This window comes from Enhydra lutris, unplaced genomic scaffold (assembly GCF_002288905.1).
Source record: "Enhydra lutris kenyoni isolate GAN:26980312 unplaced genomic scaffold, ASM228890v2 scaffoldscaffold17, whole genome shotgun sequence".
In the NCBI taxonomy this organism is placed as follows: domain Eukaryota; kingdom Metazoa; phylum Chordata; class Mammalia; order Carnivora; family Mustelidae; genus Enhydra; species Enhydra lutris.
Window position 1 is genome coordinate 41,994,128 of NW_019154101.1, and position 19,487 is coordinate 42,013,614.

General features: G+C 39.6%; 1 protein-coding gene across 1 annotated transcript in view; it reads right to left on the minus strand.

Moving 5' to 3' along the window:
* The window catches only part of LOC111147577 (peptidylprolyl isomerase like 4), a 32,616-nt gene extending 19,415 nt beyond the window's left edge, over window positions 1-13,201 (minus strand). Inside the window, exons 1-7 of the mRNA XM_022503688.1 lie at window positions 13,106-13,201; window positions 7,150-7,217; window positions 7,000-7,064; window positions 6,619-6,736; window positions 4,865-5,007; window positions 4,358-4,454; window positions 3,489-3,605 (exon numbers count right to left, since the gene is read on the minus strand). Coding sequence (XP_022359396.1) covers window positions 3,489-3,605; window positions 4,358-4,454; window positions 4,865-5,007; window positions 6,619-6,736; window positions 7,000-7,064; window positions 7,150-7,217; window positions 13,106-13,175 — 678 coding nt within the window. The 5' untranslated portion in view covers window positions 13,176-13,201. The remainder of the gene's footprint in view (window positions 1-3,488; window positions 3,606-4,357; window positions 4,455-4,864; window positions 5,008-6,618; window positions 6,737-6,999; window positions 7,065-7,149; window positions 7,218-13,105) is intronic.
* Between the last annotated feature and the right edge of the window lie 6,286 nt (window positions 13,202-19,487).

Sequence of the window (19,487 nt, forward strand, 5' to 3'; positions counted from 1 at the left end):
AGTCAACTTTACAGACAACTATTGCACTGCACAGGGAATTCCACTTCCTACGGAAGAACCGTTGAGGGTGACTGTGGGAGAAAACAATGATGATGGAATTGGTTTCATCGTGGGAAAACTGTATTTCCCATGGATCTTTAGATAAAAAAACAATATTGCTTTATACATATATTCAAAAACTCTGAGATAATTTCTGATAACATTATCATGTAAAATGTCTCCTCTTTAAAACACACTTTAAAAAAATTTTTTTAAAGATTTAATTTATTTATTTGACAGAGAGGTAAGAGAGCACAAGTATATACAGCAGCAGGCAGAGGGAGAGGGAGAAGCAGCCTCTCCGCTGAGCAGGGATCCTGATGTGGGACTCAATCTCAGGACCCTGGCATCATGACCTGAGCCTGAGGCAGCCACTTAAATGCCTGAGCCACCCAGGCGCCCTAAAAAAAATTTGTTTTAATCAGAAACAGTAATAAGCAACAGAGCCAGTATAATCTGCTCAGTGTTTCTGAAGCCTATCAAAAGACGATAATCTGGGGTACCTGGCTGACTCAGTCAGTAGAGCATACAACCCTTGGTCTCGGGATCGTGAGTTCAAGTCCCATGTTGGGCATAAAGCTTACTTTAAAAAAAACTTTTTTTAAAAAAGAAAATAATCTATGTCCAATAAGCAATATCCCAGTATGTAAGGGGAAGAGCAAATCATTAAAAATTCTGAAAAGCACCTATAATACTACATCTAAAGGAAGCACAAAAGGAAAAACAAAAAAGGTTACTGAGTTAAAAAAGAACTTGCTACACTACTTAGTCAAAAGTAACTTTAAAATACTATAAGGGGGGCACCTGGCTGGCTCAGTCAGTGGGACATGTGACTCCTGATAATTGGAGTTCTAAGTTTGAGCCACACACTGGGTGTAGAGGTTACTTAAAAATAAAATCTTAGGGATGCCTGCATGGCTCAGTCAGTTAAGCGTCCGACCTTTGATCTAAGCTCAGGTCTTGATCTCAGGGTCATGAGTTCAAGCCCCACATTAAAAAAATAATAATAAAAATTAAAAAATAAAAACAGAAGATAGAGGGGCACCTGACTGACTCAGGTGGTAGACATGTGACTCTTAATCTCATGGTCGTGAGTTCAAGTCTCATGGCTGGGAACAGAGCTTACTTCAAAAAAGAAAACGGCGGTACCCAGCTGGTTTAGTTGGAGGAGTATATGACTCTTGATCTTAGGGTAATGAGTTCAAGCCCCAAGATTACTTACATAAATAAAACTTAAAAGAAAAAAAAAAGATGAAACCTGTTAATACTGAGAATCAAAACAACACAGGATCACCTATTAGAATGGCTAAAAATCCAAAACACTGACAAGACCAGATGCTGACAAGGATGTTGATCAACAGGAACTCTCAATTTTTTTTTAAAGATTTTATTTATTTTTCAGAGAGCGAGAGAGTACATGCATACAAGCAGTGGGAGTGGGAGGAAGGAAGAGAAGCAGGCTCCCTGCTGTACAAGAAGCCAGATGGGGGACTTAATCCCAGGACCCTGGGATCATGACCTGAGTCCAAGACAGATGCTTAGCCAAATGAGACACCTAGGCGTCCCTGGAACTCTCAATCATTACTAGTGGGAATACAAAATGGACAGCCAGTTTGGAAGACAGCTTGGCAGCTTCTTAAAGAGATAAACAATCTTACCATAAATTCCAGTAATTGCACCTTTAGATATTTATCCAAATGAGTTAAAAACGTCTATCTATACAAAAACCTGCATACAAAAGTTTATTGCAGCTTTAGTCATACTTGCCAAAACTTGGAAGCAATCAAGACATTTTTTAATAGGTAAATGGATAAACAAACTGTGGTACATCCAAACAATGGAATACAATTTTGTGATCAAAAGAAATTAGCTATCAAGCCACAAAAAGACATGGAGGAAAGTTAAATGCATATGGCTAAGTGGAAGAAGTCAATCTTAAAAGGCTATATACTGTATGATTCCAACAGTATGACATTCTGGAAAACACACAAGTATGCAGACAATAAAAAGATCAGTGGGGGTTCCCGGGGGTTCAGTCAGTTAAGCATCTGCCTTCAGCTCAGGTCACAATCCCAGAGTCCTGGGATCAAGTACTGCATCAGGCTCCTTGCTCAGCAGGGAGCCTGCTTCTTGTCCTCTGCCTCTTTCTCTCCCTGCTACTCTTGTCCCGACCCCACCCCAAATGAATACATAAAATCTTTAAATAAACAAAAACAAAACAAAACAAAAGATCAGTGGTTGCCAGGGGTTCGGGGCAGGGAGAGATGAATATACAGGGAGTTTTAGGGAGGTGAAACTACGCTCTATGATACTATAATGGTAGATATATATCATTATACATTTCTCAAAACCCACAGAATGTATACAAAGAATAAAACCTAATGTAAATTATGGACTTTACTTAATAATATATCGATATTGGCTTACCAACTGTACCACACTAATGCAAGATGTTAATAAGAAAACTGTGGGGGAGGGGTAGAGAGGTACCCAGGAATTATCTGTACTTTCTGTTCTGTTTTTTTTAATAAACCTAAAACAGTGGGGCACCTAGGCAGCTCAGTAGGTTAAGCATCTGCTTTCAGCTCAGGTCATGATCCCAGAGTCCCGCCACTGAGCCCCATATCTGGCTCCCTGCTCAGCATGGAGTCTGCTTTTCCCTCTCCCTCTGTCCCTCCCCCTGCTCCTGTTCTCTCTCTCTCTCACTCAAATAAATAAATAAAATATTTTAAATACATAAATAAACCTAAAACAGCTCTAAAAAAATAAAGTTTTATTTATTTATTTGACAGAGATCACAAGTAGGCAGAGAGGCAGGCAGAGAGAGAAAGGAGGAAGCAGGCTCCCTACGGAGCCCCACGTGGGGCTCGATCTCAGGAACCTGGGACCATGACCCAAGCCAAAGGCAGATCTTTAACCCACTGAGCCACCCAGGTGCCCCAAAAGAATTATTCTTTAATATACATAATATTTGGTCCAATAAACACTCTTCAAAAATGAGATGAATATAAACAACTGAAATTCAATGAATATTTGTAAATTGTACATCCACTACTCATCTTTTAAAAAGGCACTTGGCACTATATGATTTTGGAACCAAATTTGTTTACTATCACGTATTATGTCATATAAAATTTAATCCAGAAAAGAAAATCTTAAATTTTTATTACTCTATCAAAGAGCCAAAAATAGGGATGCCTGGGTGGCTCACTTGAATGAGCATCCAACTCTTAATTTAGGCTTGGGTCATTATGTCAGGGTTGGGGATCGAGCCCCACATTGGGCTCTATGCTGTGTGTGAAACCTGCTTGAGATTCTCTTCCCCTCTCTTCCCCCAAAGTCCTGCCCTCTCCCTATCTTAAAAAAAAAAGAGCCAAAAGTAAACTCATAATGAGTTATATATGAAATAAACTGCAGAACAACTATCTGAACAAAGATAATCATCTTACCATTTCTAATAGAATAGCTTGAGTTTTGGCCTCTTTTTCTGCCTTTATTTCTTCCACTTCTTCAGCTGTTCTTCCTTTGAAATCATCAATTTCTTCATCTGCTCCTATTCGACCACTCTGTAAAGGCAGAAGTTACTTAAACATATAGTGAAAAAATGGAAAAATCTGACAAACATGGGAGATGTGATGCTTTATCCTTAGTTCCATCAAATGTGTTAGAATAGAAACTGAAACTTACAAGCCTCTAAAAATTGATTTAAATTAATTTGATAATATGAGCGAGATGAAGCTTCTAATTTATTGTTAAATCAAGATAAGCATTATAAAGAAACTATCTGGTATCCAACTCAGTGCTGAATGCAGAAAATAAATGATCTTAAAAATTAAGCACCAAATCCCAACTATGAAGATCAATTCAGCTTTGAGAAAGCTTCATAAACAGAAACTTATACCTTAAAATATCTGAAGGAAAAGTCTGCATTATTCCACAAAAATTTCTGGGTTCTATCATGGCTCCAGAGTGTTCCCAGCTGAAAAGCTCCCTTACAAGATAATAGTTTACCCTAGCCTTAAAGCTACACTCCTAGAGTTAGAAGACAAGAAAAAACATTTTTGCAAGGTATTTACATAAGCTTTCAGAGCTAAGGCTCTTCTAGTGGAACAGAAATTGAAAAAAGGAAATTAGGGATATGAAAAGATAGCTAGAAAAATGACTATCTCTATGGAAGGGAAAAAGAATGCTAAACTTGTCCTAGTAGAACTGATCAAGAAAGACGGTCATTCTGAAGAAGTTTTAATAGACTAAAAAGCAAAATCTATGCAAAGCATTAATATGCATGTACATTTAATCACAAGAGGACTCTACTTACATCTAGCTGTTCCCTCGTAGGTTCTGGTGATCGATCAGGAATTAATAAATCAGGAGGGTCATCAAATGGATCATCTAAAATCACTGTATGATTTATCCTTACAAAATAAAACCGGGTCAAAGGTTCCATTTGCATTATTTCAGAATCCATGTTTTATTCTTTATAAAGATTATAACAAATGTCTTAAGTATTTCTAATGCCCAAAAATCATAGGCATTTAAATTTTAATGCACAGGTATGTGTTACTAGAGTATACTTTCACAATTAGTGTTACTGTTTCTCATTGCTCCATATTAGATTTACTACTCTGCATTACTCTAAAAATATTTCTAATATTAATATGTCTAACTCTATTTCTGACATATTTCTCAATAGTATACATTTTTAAAAACTAAATTAAGGATTAATAATTCTCCAACATAAGCAATTATAAATAATTATTAAAAGTATAAAAATACAAAAGGTCTTTTTTACTTTATGGATAGTACACTGGGATAGCAACCACACCTGATATCTTGATATGGTACAAAGTCCTTGTCAACAAAGGTCTCATTAATTTTCTTAATTATGTCCATGCCTTCTGTCACCTCACCAAACACTGTATGAACACCATCAAGGTAATCTAGATTATCTCCTGTAGTAATAAGAAACTGAATAGAAAAACATAGAAAAATATACATATATATCTGTAATTCAAACTGAAATCAGTTACAGACTGACAAAAATACACAAAAGCAATACTCTACATTCACTGCATGGATTCTTACCCACTTGGTACTAGTACTAACTAAAAAGTACAAGCTTATATGAAAAATATCAATACACACATAGATGCTTCTCTGATTCTTAAAAATACTTGGGCAAGGGGCACCTGGATGGCTCAGTGGGTTAAGCCTCTGCCTTCATCTCAGGTCATGATCCCAGGGTCCTGGGATCCAGCCCCGAGTCGGGCTCTCTGCTCAGCAGGGAGCCTGCTTCCCTCTCTCTCTGCCTGCCTCTCTGCCTACTTGTGGTCTCTGTCTGTCAAATAAATAAATAAATAAAATCTTAAAAAAAAAAAAAAAAGAGTTTCCTTCTCTACAATAAAATACAATACTTGGGCAAACCAAAGCTCAGTGTCTTCACATGTGAACTGTGAGGGGAAAAAAATGGGTTGTTGTCAGGATTAGACAATGAATGAAAGATTCTCAACATGATCTGTTTTGAAGTAATAAATACCAAAAGAAAACAGACCACAATGTGGACATTGATGATCCATGGATAGTAGGATTGTGGATAATGTTATTTTTCTCCCATGTACTTTTCTCTATTTTCTGAACTCCTGACACTGGACATGACTTACATTTAAAAGAACAAAGTACGGGTGACTGGGTGGCTCAATTGGTTAAGCGTCTGACTCTTGATTTCAGCTCAGGCCATGATCTCAATGTTGTGAGATCGAGCCCCGAGTCAGGCTCTGTGCTGGGCATGGAGCCTGCATGGATTCTCTCTCTCCCTCTGACCCTCCCTCTCTAATAAAAAAAATATAACTAACTAAATTTTTTTAAAAAGAACAAAGTAATTTCTTTAAAAGATTTTATTTGTAAGTAATCTCTACACCCAGCAAGGGGCTCAAACTCACCCCCAAGGAGTCACACATTTTACGGACTGAGCCAGCTAGGCACCCAGCAAAATAACTTCTTTATATAGAAAAATATACAGTATATTTTTCTTCTAACAACTATCGTTGAAATTCTCTTTTTTTTTTTTTTTAAAGATTTTATTTATTTGACAGACAGAGATCACAAGTAGGCAGAGAGGCAGGCGGGGGGGTGGGGGGGGAGGAAGCAGGCTTCCCACCGAGCAGAGAGCCTGATGCGGGCCTTGACCCCAAGTCCCTGAGATCATGACCTGAGCCCAAGGCAGAGGCTTTAACCCACTGAGCCACCCAGGCGCCCCTGAAATTCTCTTCTTATTGAATAGTTTAAAAAGATACCTTGTGACTCTTTCCAGTCCTTCATTTTAAAACAAAACTCATCTTGGGGTGCCTGGGTGGCTCGGTCAGTTAAGTCTCTGCCTTCAGCTCAGGTCATGGTCCCAGGGTCCTGGTACTAAGCCCTGCGTTGGGCTCCCTGGTCAGCAGGGAGTCTGCTGTCCCTTGCCCCTCCCCCTGCTCATGCTCTCAATCTCTCTGAAATAAATAAAATCTTTAAAAAAATATTCTCTACATAAAAAAAAATAATAAAAATATTAAAAACTCATCTTCTTACTCATTTCCTAACCTGAGATCCATGTTGATCACTGCCATTGTTCACCATGGACACGGTGCCTTTCTTCTTGTGCTTAATTCTTGGCACTTTTTCAGCCTCGAAAAAGCTTGCTTGATCACCATACAGTTGACTGAAAATACATATAATAAAGTTATAAAATATAAGTACTCTCAACATGAAATGCAAAGTACTAGTAACAAGTAGGATTACCATTTCTTTTTAGGAATGCCACTATGATTAAAATACTTTTTTTTTTTTTTTTTGCTATAGACATTTAGGGAGACTGAAAAAAAATCTGTATTTGAACTGTATTTTAAAATGCAGATTGAAATATGTTAGATAACACTGTTGAGGCAATTCTACTTTTTCTCTTTTAAAAATAAAAGAACTCACCCAAAAACAGACTCTCCTCCACGACCAGTCCCTGTAGGATCACCAGTTTGTATGATAAAATCCCTCTATAATAAATAGGATATTTAGTTAATTCCGAGTTTGCTAAATGGTTCCAATAATATAGGACATGACTAATATCCACCAACTCACCTGTACATTATGAATAAGACAATAATTATAATACTTTATTTTGCACAACTTCAGGAAATTCAAGCAGGCTGAAAGAGAAGTAAATAGTAAATTTATCATAGTTGTTCACAAAAACATTTTAAACCAAGTAAATGCATAGTTGGCATAATTTAATTTCTAAATTATCAACCAAACACCCCCAATAGTCAAATATCCTAAATCATAAAAAAGGTGTAAGTGTACAAAAAGGCAATAAGTTTTATATTTCAATATATTTATCTTTTTATTCTCTTTGTCTTAGGACTTCTTGGGCATCTGAACTAATGCAGTAAACTGATAAGTATTTGGGATAGGCAACCATTTATTAATGGATTAGTTCTGCAAGAGAAAAAAAAACCCAAAGAGGATACTATGATGGAAAAGAATCTGAGTACCTGAAAAGGTGTACAAATTATATAAACTAGAGAAAATCAAGTATCTGAGACCAATTTCTTAAATGACTAAATAGCTCCTCACAAAAATCCATATACTTATCATGTAGCAGCTTTCTCATATAAATGCACTCATTACTCAATAAATATTTACAGAGTCTCTTCTAGGTGCTTGGCACTGCTATCACAAATGCCATTAAACCATAGTCCCTCCCCTCAAGAAATTCATAGTCTAGCTGTACACTAACAAACTCTCCAAACACTAAGCTAGAAATCAGACAGAAAGACCTATGAGGCTATCCAGAGTCCTTACACCCAAGAAAAAATAGTTACAATACCAGATATATCTAATACCATCTGTGCCATTTATATAATAAAATGGTAAAAAGTGGTTTTTAAAAAGCCACAAGAGTTCAAAAGAGATTGTTTCTGGCCAGGGAAATTAGAAGACCTTAACTAAAAACAATTAATAAGAAGCGGCACCTGGGTGGCTCAGTGGGTTGAGCCTCTGCCTTCGGCTCAGGTCATGATCTCAGGGTCCTGGGATTGAGCCCCGCATCAGGCTCTCTGCTCAGCGGGGAGTCTGCTTCCCCCTCTCCCTCTCTGCCTGCCTCTCTGCCTACTTGTGATCTCTGTCTGTCAAATAAATATATAAAAATCTTAAAAAAGAAGAGGCTTAAGGTGGGCATTAAAAGAACTAGACAAGCAAAGAGTAGAGAGTGAGCATTTCAAGTTGGGAAGACAGTAGGAATAAGCCTGGATGTGCAAATATAAATGTTTTTCAAAGGGTCCAAAAGACCAGTCTAAGCTCTGTAACACAGGTAATACAAAGTGAGAGAGTGTAAATAGACCAGCAGGGCAAGATGGGCCCATGGGATGGAAAGTGCTTGAGTATCAGGATTTTTATTGTTTGCCTAGAAAAATACATTTCTGGGATTACTGTTTAATACAAAAAAGTAGTTCTTTAACTAGAAAACAAAAATAATGGATCTAGGCAGTGATCATCAATGGCTGCCAAAATGTTTAGATGAAAAGCTAATGGGGACACTGCAACAGACACAACAGGTAGAAAAGCCTGAACCCACCAACCAATTTTAACTTCACAGGAAGAACCAACCAGACATGAAGTGCTTCCTGAATGTGATGCAGCTAAAGTGCAAAAGACCTTATATGAAAATATTCTTGCCAAAAACATTAAACCTGTACTTTATCAAGACTAGATTTAAGTGGCCATTATGAGAAACAGAATAGATAAAAATACATTTAAATATACAACAAGGATAAAATCAGTCAAATCCAAAATGAGGGAAATTCTATAAAATAAATTACTCAGATTCCTTCTCAAAAAATTGTTAAGGTAGAGGTGCTTGGGTGGCTCAGTCAGTTAAGCCTCTGACTCTATTTCAGCTCAGGTCATGATCTCAGGGTCCTGGGACTGAGCCCTGTGATGGCTCCACTCAGAGTCTGCTTGTCCTTTTCCCTCTGCTCCTCTCCTGCTCATTCTCTCTCTCTTTCTCTCTCTCTCAAATAAATAAATAAATAAATAAACTCTTTAAAAAAGTGAAGTTGTTAAGGGAAAAATGGGGGTGGGGTGGGGAAGAACCTATAGATTAAAAGATATCAACCAATATAACATATAGATTTTGGCAGTTTCTTTTCTTTTTTTTTTTTTCTTTTCAGCATAACAGAATTCATTGTTTTTGCACCACACCCAGTGCTCCATGCAATACGTGCCCTCCATAATACCCACCACCTGGCTCCCCCAACCTCCCAACCCCCGCCCCTTCAAAACCCTCAGGTTGTTTTTCAGAGTCCATAGTCTCTCATGGTTCATCTCCCCCTCCAATTTCCCTCAACTCCCTTCTCCTCTCCATCTCCCCATGTCCTCCGTGTTATCTGTTATGCTTCGCAAATAAGTGAAACCATATGATAATTGACTCTCTCTGCTTGACTTATTTCACTCAGCATATCTCTTCCAGTCCCGTCCACGTTGATACAAAAGTTGCGTATTCATCCTTTCTGATGGAGGCATAATACTCCATAGTGTACATGGACCACATCTTCCTTATCCATTCTTAGATCTTGGCAGTTTCTTACAAAACTGAACACAATCTTACCATACAATTTAGCAATCTAGCAAATACACTTCTTGGTATTTACTCAAAGAAAATGAAAATGTATTTTCACACAAAAACCTGCACACATGTTTACAGCGGATTTGTTCACAATTGCCAAAATATGGAAACAACCAAGATGTCCTTCAGCAGGTGACTGAATAAATAATATGTGGTACATCCAGACAATGGAATATTATTATTTGCTACAAAAAAGAAATGAGCTATCAAGCCATGAAAAGACATGAAAGAACCTTAAATGTATATTACAAATTGAAAGAAACCAATCTGTAAAGACTACATACTGTATGATTCCATTCATGTAACATTCTGGAAAAAACAAATCTATGGATATGGTAAAAGATCACTGGTTGCCAGGAGATGCGGAGAGATGTGCAAATAAATAGGGAGAGCATGATTTTTCTGTATGATACTGTAATGGTGGATATATGCATTATATATTTGTCCAGACCCATACCTGGAGTGTACCTCAATGTAAACTATGGGTTATGACATGTCAGCATAGGTTCATCAAATATATCACTGTAATGTGTGTACAGTGTTACATAGTACAAATAATACAAATGTACAACAAAGGTACACTCTGGTGGGGGGTATTGAAAATGGGGGAGGCTGCACATACGTGGCAATAGGGGGTATACAGGAAATCTCTCTACATATCTTCCCCTCAGCTTTGCTATGAACCTTAAATTGCTCTAAAAAATAAAGTTTTTAAAAATAGGCAAAAGGGGCGGTAACCAGAGCATAATGTATAGAGAAATTGAATTACTATCTTACACCCGAAACTAATGTAACATTATGTGCCAACTAAACTCAAACAGGTTTTTTTTTAAAAAAGGCAAGGGGGAGTTCTATAGATCAAAAGATATTTAAGAGCTATATCAGCCAATATAATAAATGAACCTTGTTTGGGTCCTTAAATTACCAAGTATTTTTTAAACACTTATGAGACAAAGGGAAATATGAATGATACCAAAAAATTATTGCCAATTTTTTCAGATGTGATAATGATTTGTGGTTATTTTTTTAAAGATTTTATTTATTTATTTGAGAGAGAGAGAGAATAAAAGAGAGAGAGAGAGCATGAGAAGGTGGAGGGTCAGAGGGAGAAGCAGACTCCCTGCTGAGCAGGGAGCCTGATGCAGGACTCGATCCCAAGAGCCGAAGGCAGTCACTTAACCAACTGAGCCACTTGTGGTTATTTTTTTTATCACTTTTTAGAAACACAAACTGAAGTAACCGCAGATTAAATAAGTCCCATGTAATGGATTTATTCCCAAAAAATCCAGTATAAATGAAACAATATTGGTTATGTGTTGACAAGTTCATTAACTGGTCATTGGCACAGGAGGGCTCATTTTCAAGACTCTTTCTCCTTCTGTATATAAGTTTTCTATAATAAAAAGTAAAAAAAAAGGAAAGAAATGGAAGGGAGAGAGGGAGGGAAAGAGGAAGAAAATTAAGTCTGGATATATTTACTATAAAGTGGTAAGTAGTTATACATGTAAGTAAATATCCAGTCACGGGCTTACAAATACATACAAATGGGGTGGGCTTATGTTTTTAGTCTTCCAAACTATCTTTAAAGAATCGCTGTTTGTCTATTCTGTCTGTGTTAACTAGGTAGGATAACCCTACCTCCCCTTTAGTTCCTCAGATGCTGTCCCACATGAAGAGAGTATCAAACAAATTCAAAGGAAAGGAAAACCAAGGGATGAAAAATACAATTGCCTATAATATCCTTTGAATCCCTGGATCCCACCATTCTTAAAGCCAAGCTTACCTCAGTAACAGAAGGCACTCAATTATTTTCTTTGTTTAAGCCAGTTTGAGTTTCTATCATCTGCACTGAGAATCCTAACTAATAAACACATTTATATACATTAATCAATCATGTAATGAGCCTTTAGTGTGTGCAAAGTGGCAGGCACTGCACCAGGCACTTAGCATAGAAAGACAAGGAAGGAAGGCATAGTCCCTGCTCTCTTGGAGTTTACATTCTTGAAGGGAGACAAGATTTGCAAACGATTCCAGGATAACAGGTAAATGATATAACAAAATGTGTTACGTGCTGTTTTAAAAGATCTCAGAGCAGAAGAAACATACCTAATTCTGCCCAGGGATAAGGGAGAGCTTCACAGAAGAAATCATGCTTGATAAGCAGGAAGTTTGCCAAAAGGACAACAGTAGAAAGAAACATGGAAGTAGAAGCAACAGTACGAGAAAGGCATGGAAGTATAATTGAGCATGTAGTGTTGGGGGTTGGGGGTACAACTCAGTGTGGGACAGAGTGTAATATGGCAGAAGTATGTACTGTTTCATCCTCTTTGACAGACTACATGCCAGGGGGACAGGATCCTGATTGTAACTAATCTCTGTGGCCTCTAGTTTCTCCCAGCTCTGACATCGTCTCCACACTGTTGCCTGTCATCTTTCTAGAACATATTTACCATGCCTCAATCCTGCCTTTAAAACCTTCAAAGATGCTAGGCATCAGTAGGGCACACAAGGCTATTCACATCTGACCTAACCAACATAATTTATACAACCAGACTCATACTTTGCCATTCCACCTCATGTATCATTCCTTCAAGCCATACCAAACTACTTGCTGTTTCCAGAAAATTCCAAGCAAACTAAACAAACAAACAAACCGAACAAACAAAAAAACCACCCTCATTCCCACTCATCTTTGAAAGAGCTAGTTCAAGTGTTCTACTTTCTTGGCTTGCTTTGCTTCTCCCTGACCCCAACGGGGAAGAATTACTCCCTCCACTGGTTTCCATAGCAACTTACATTCTTCAACTACAACACTTACAATGGACATACAACAATTAAAGGGGCTCCCAGGTCTATTTCTCCCAGTAGAAAATTAGACCGTCAAGGACAAGATGCCTATCCCAGAGCTTGGCACAGTCTCGCACAGCAAACGATGAGTGTTTGCTAGGGCTCCGAGCACATCTCCGGACAGCCCTTCCTCCGCCCAGGAGGGATGCTCATACTCACTGCTTCAAACAGCATCCTTCCCGCTTCCATCAGGAATTACTGATTACACACCAAGGAATACAGGTTGTGTTCCTCTCACGAGTAAAACTCAGTAAATACCCACAAAAGCTATGCGCATGGTATATGCAGCCTGCATTTCCACCCCTCTCCCAACACACACAAGCACACATCACAGGCATTTAATGCCACAAGCACCCGCCACCCGATCGGCTCGCCCCAGATACAGGAGAGAGGCTGCTCGTCACAAAAACTTTTCTTCGAACCACGGCCCGCTAATAAAATAGCCCTGTCGTGGGCACCAGTAGCCCAGAAGCTTGAACCCAGTCAAAGGGACCGGGCAGCGAAGAGACAGTGAGGAAAGGAGATCGGGGCCACGGCCAGACCGGACCGGGGCCCGGGTCTCACCGCGCGGCCGCTCCTCAGTGTACAGATCGATGACGACGTCGCCCAAAGTTGTCTCCAGCAAAACCGCCATGGCGCCCGCTCCTCCTCCGCAACAAGCCGCGGGTGTGACAGGCGCAGCCCGTCGTGGGTCTACGCCTCACGTCACTCTTGGCGCGACGCCTTTTACGTCATCCCTGCGGCGACGACCCTCCGGTGGCGGCCGGCCTGGTCAGCGCCTGGCCCTCCCTGTGCTGGCGTGGTGAACGTGTGTCTCGCCTCCGACGCGGCCCGTTTGAAAATCCTGGTTCTTCCAGGGCAACTGGCGCGGAAGCCTGTAGCTTAAAAGGACTTTTGTAAAGGGTTTTGTGTCCACCTCAAGAACGGAGGGGGACCTTCGAGCGGCCCTTTTTTCTCTGCTCCTGGGGAAGCATTGAGAGCGACCGCGGCGCCTGCTTCTCCCACGTTATTATTGGGACGACTACTCTGGATTTCGTAATCAGGGGTTTTCGTCGTCCTGAATCAAAACCTTTAGGCCTTAAATGTATAGTTTGTTACCCAGAAAGGTGACTAACAGGGAATTCTTCCCTGGCTGATCGTGCCCAGGATAGAAGCTCTGCTCGCCGTAACAGCGACTGGTCTTTAGAGCGACAAGCTAAAAAAACAGTAGGCTTCAGCCCCAAATTTCTACTGGTTTTATCAGTAGTCTTTAACTTTGAAGACTTAAAAAAACGATTTTTGGCCTCTGTTGAGGATTTCCACGTGAAGTTTATTCCACCCCCCCAATTCTGACAAAACAGATCACTTTTGTACCATTTTGTACAATTATAGCTTCCAATTACTTCACATCTGACTAAAACCCAACGTTTTTACAATGGTCTGCAAGGCCTTACATGATACTCTTGCTGCTAATCTACCTGTCTTCTCTCTTACTTTGAAGCCACACTACATTTTTGCTGTTCTTTGCGCACTGTTGGCCACACTTCTGCCTCTGGGCCTTTGGGCTGGCTGCCCACTCTGGTTACAACCCTCTTCCTCTAGATATTTTCATGGCTCTCCTTCACCTCCTTTTGGTCTTTTGCTCACTTGTCACCTCTCAGTGAAGCCTTCCTTGCCTGACTACCATAATTAAAATTAAGCCCACATACATACACATTTGTTTTTCTGCATAAAGCCTTTTCCACATGGCTCTTTATTACCTAACATGCTATTTATGAATTTGTTTATGATAAATATGAATATATTTTTATATTACTGAAACGTAAGCTCTAGAAGGCTAGAGCCAATTTTGCAAGTTTTATTTATTGCTGTATCCTTAGTGTCTATGACAGCCTGCCACATAATGGGTGATTAAACATTGAGTGAATTAATGAATATTGGCAATTAATTAAAGAAATGCATATTAAAATAACAATGAGATTGTTTATGGGAATATAAAATGGTAGAGCTATTTTGGACAGTGCATAGAACTCCAGTCAGAATGGCTGAAATTAACAAGTCAGGAAAGGACAGATGTTGGTGAGGATGTGGAGAAAGGAGAACCCTCCTACACTGTTGGCAGAAATGCAAGCTGGTGCAGCCACTCTGGAAAACAGTACGGAGGCTTCTCAAAAAGTTTAAAATAGAGCTACCCTAGGACCCAGCAATTGCACTACTGGGGATTTACCCCAAAGACACAAATATAGTGATCCGAAGGGGCACAGGTACCCCATCGTTTATAGCAGCAATGTCCACAATAGCCAAACTATGGAAAGAGCCTAAATGTCCATTGACAGATGTATGGATAGAGAAGATGTAGTATAGGGGGAATATGCAGCCATCAAAAAATTGAAATCTTGCCATTTGCAATGACGTGGATAGAACTAGAGAATATTGTGCTAAGTGAAATAAGTCAACAGAGAAAGACAGTTATCATACGAACTCACTGATTCGGGGAATTTAAGAAACAAAACACGATCATAGGGGAAAGAAAAGAAAAATAAAACAAGATGAAATCAGAGAGGGAGACAAACCATAAGAGGCTCTAAATCATAGAAAACAGACTGAGAGTTGCTGGAGGGGAGAGGGTGAGGGGATGGGGGAACTGGATGATTCACATTCAGGAGGGCCTGTGATGTAATGAGCACTGGGTATTATATACGACTGATGAATCACTGAACTCTACCTCTGAAACTAATAATACACTATATGTTAGTTGAATTTATTTATTTTTTAATATTTTATTTATTTACTTGAAAGAGAGGAAGGGAGCACAAGCAGAGGGAGAGGCAGAGGGAGAGAGAGAAGCAGCCTCTCTGCTGATCTGGGAGCCCGATGATGCAGGGCTTGATCCCAGGACCCTGGGATCATGAACTGAGCCCAAGACAGAAGCTTAACCAACTGAGCCACCCACGCACAATTAATTGAATCTAAATTTTTAAAAATTCTGTGTATGGTTATAAGACATAGATCAAGAGAAAGAGAAGATTTGGAAAAATTAAATATTTTTTAAAGACAAATTTGGACTATTCAAAGATAATGAGAAATTGACATAATAAATATGAGGAATGATTTCACATATAAAGTGATTCACTAATCACCATAAATGATATGACCAGACTCTTTTGCAAACTCCAGGCCTAGGTGTGATATCTTAAGCCTAAGATAGAATACCTTATTTATTCTTCAGTGTGCAATTTGCTGTATCTTTAAATTATGTTATAGTGAATATATATACACACATAGACACAATGATATATCACTAAATATCAAATATTCTACCTTCATGGGGAAAATATTTCATGATGTTATATAGTTCATGCTTATCAGCATCTTATTACATTTTAAATTCTAACGGTATAAATACTTACGTGGTTTATACAGTAGATACATAGGTGAAAAGAAACGAGATACATCCTTCACAATTCTACCAAATGTAACTACTAAAGTAGATTCAGTCTAGAGAAAAGATTAGTAAATGTGTATTGTCTTCCGAATATCACCATCACCAACCACTACAACCAATTTCTCTGTTGACATCATTTCATATATTAATCTGAACAACCACATTCAAATGTCTGTAGCTTTACTAAAATTGCCAAAGGTAAAATCCTGATTTTAAATGACTAAATGTATGAACAACAAAAACACATATTTATGATCATATGTAATATTATTTTGTGCAGAAGCATTCATGTGTTTGACAAGTCCAGCATGGTTTTCTTTACTCAACTTCTGTTCCTTTTCCTGCCGTTTCCCCTCACACCCTGAAGAATCTCAGTTTGGTGAACTAAGATTCATCCTAGTCACTGTTGTCATTACATTTACAGTAAAATGTCTGGGACAGTGGCAGTCAGAGGGCTAGAGACCATTTCTGGCTGGCTGGAAAGCAGGACATTTTGCCCTTGTTGGAAGCAATCTTTATCTGCTTCTTCATCTGCCTGTCCTTGTCAAGGACTTCAACCACCTTTTCTTTGTTGTGATTATTTTAGCATTGACCTTTTCCATAGGTATGGTGTTTTAAAATGTGGGCTTTATTATTATGCATGTACAGTAAAGCCAACAGGTCAGGAGATGATTGCCATTGAAAAGATAGTTTGTTATTCACAATGGGGTTGGGGGGGCGCACACCATGCCATGCAAGACTAAATAGAAAAGTACAAGTGTTGGTCAGGATATTGAAGGAGCCAAGAGAAAACTATAGGCAGGAGTCCTTTTTCTAGTTTCCATGGGGAAGGTGAGACAAGGTAGGATAAACAGGTTTAGAATTGGCTAGTGTGAATAATTTTGCTGGGCTCTGGGGTATATAGGCTATCTCTAGTTGTCTTGTACCTGGTCTTGGGATGATTAGGACAGAGGAATATTGCCTCCTGGACTGCAAAAGCCTGATAGAAGAAGAGATTCAAAATATGGGCTCTGGATTGATTGTTTTGCATATAAAAGGCATGCTGTGAATTAATAGAAAATATATATTGGTCTTTGCCCCCCAGTTCCTGCCATGGAGATCCTGAAACCCTGTTAATTTCCTAAATGACACAAACACTAGGAGCATCTCTTATTTTGAGATTGGTTTCTCTCTGGGGCACCTGGGTGGCTCAGGTCATGGTCCCGGGGTCCTGGGATGGATCCCCGCATTGGGCTCTCTGTTCAGCAGGGAGCCTGCCTCTCTGCCTACTTGTGATCTCTGTCTGTGAAATAAATAAATAAAATCTTTAAAAAATATCTGAGAAAAAGATTGGTATCTCTTTTTTTAAAGTAAGTTCTAGTCCCAATGTGGGGCTTCAACTCATAACCCCAAGATTGAGAGTCACATGCTCTACCAACTCAGCAGTCAGGCACCCCTAATATTGGTCTTTGACTCTGTTTCCGAAGGTCTTGTGATCTCATGGGTATTAAGAGTGTCTTTTGTTCTACTGAGGTAACTCTGGGTGGGTTTCTGGCTGGCTCCTGGATGAGGACTGGTCACCAGAAAGACCAGGATGTGGCTTAGAATTTTCAGCCCTGCCCCTCATTCTCTTGACATGACACAAGAGCTGAAAATGGAGTTACTGATTGATGATGCCTCCATTAAAATCTCCTAAGTACAGGGTACAGAGAGCTCCAAGGCTGGTGAATAGGGGGAGGTGCTAGGAGTATGGTATGCCTGGAGAGGGATGGAAGCTCTGCCCTCTCCCACATACCTTACCCATGTGTGTCTTTCCAACCGTTCATTTGTATCTTCTATTATATCCTTTAACAAATGGGGAAACCTAAGTGTTTCCCTGAGATCAGTGAGTTGCTCTAGCAAATTAATCCAGTCTTTGGAGGGGGTCATTAGAACCTCTGCTCTGTAGCTGATTGGTCAGAAGTATAGGTCATAACCTGGGCTTGCAACTGGCATCTGAAGTATGTGTGGGTGAGAGTAGGTGGGGGCTGTCTCAGGGGAGCCCTGATCCTGTGGGATCTGATGCAATCTCTAGGTAGATAATATCAGAATTTAATTAAATTGTAGGACACTTAGTTGGTGTGGCCAAGAACTGCCTACTGGTATGTGCCAAAACCTCCAACAAACTCCAACTTTAGCAGGCTTTTTTACTGTTTTTTGTCCACAGCCTTCCTGGGGCTCAGAGCTAGCCATGGAGACAAATGGAAGAATAATGGATCATTAGACCATGGGGCGGAATCTATTGGGAAACAAGCTACTTCACTTTCCCTGTCTACTTTTTCATATAAATGTAGTTTAGAATCTTATACATATTACTAATTCAAATTATGCAGATCCACATGTCATGTGTTCTGATCTCCAGATTCGTTTTTAATTCCAGAAGTCTGAAATTGAGTGAAAACCAGGTGGTTGTAGTTGGAACCCATGATTGGGTGGAAACTTCATTGCAGAAATCACTTGCAGGTTAATAATGTTGTTGTGAATCTCACAGTAAGCAGGGAGCTAGTTGATTTTTGCAGTATACCCTACAAAGATTTTATAATTACCCTCGCTAGAAAAGCAGACATGGGGAGAGGGGTTGATAAAGAAGAAGGGCTAAGAGGGATACAGAGATTTGTGTTGTTTCCATGTCAAAAGTTAAAAAAAGGCTGAATGTTTCTTATTCTGCCTTGAATGGCAATGTCTCCAAGTTCTCAATCAATATTCAATCCTATTAATCTGAAATACCTTCCTTGGCATTCTCTGCTTTAGAGAGTTTCATAAAATATTTTTTAACAATATGAAAGAGGGGGGAAAAGTCTATCATCTTCATTTTGTAGATTAAGGAGATTAAGGAACTGAATAGAAAAGCCCCGAGAGCTCAGCTGGAGAGTGTTGTTCCCAAGGCGTCTGCAGGGATCCGCTGAATGTTGAACCTTTGATGCGTGGTTGATCCTCCACCCTAACACAATAAATCACTTGGGGGACTACGGATGCCGGAACAGCAGCCCAGACAAACTAAATCAGAAACTCGGGTGCCCCATAAGTCCCCACAATCAGTAATTTTTAAAAACTGCCCAGGCAATTCCCATGTGCAGTCATGGGTGAGAACTACCGATTTAATAAAATTCCCCCTCGTGACATATTCGTGACATATTCCCCCTCGTGACAATTCTGCGATATTATCATTATTTCAGTTTATACATATGTAAAATATGCACACGCAGAGCTATAGCTATTTCCATACGTATATATATTAGTCTCGTTAGTATATACTAATTTTAAAATCATGTCAATGAAAACATTTTCACTCTTTCGGATCAGTAGTTCCTTCCAATTCCGCCCGCCAGTCTGAAGACCAACTAGGACCTACCCCCGGTTGACTCCACCCACCCTCCCGACGTTTCGCGCAGGCGCGCATGCGAAGTCCGCTTTTCCCGGGCCCGGGCGATCCGCGGCCACCCGCAAGTTCCTGGGCTCCTCTCGCCCCCGCTCCGTCCAGCCTCCCAGGGTCCCGCCCCCGGG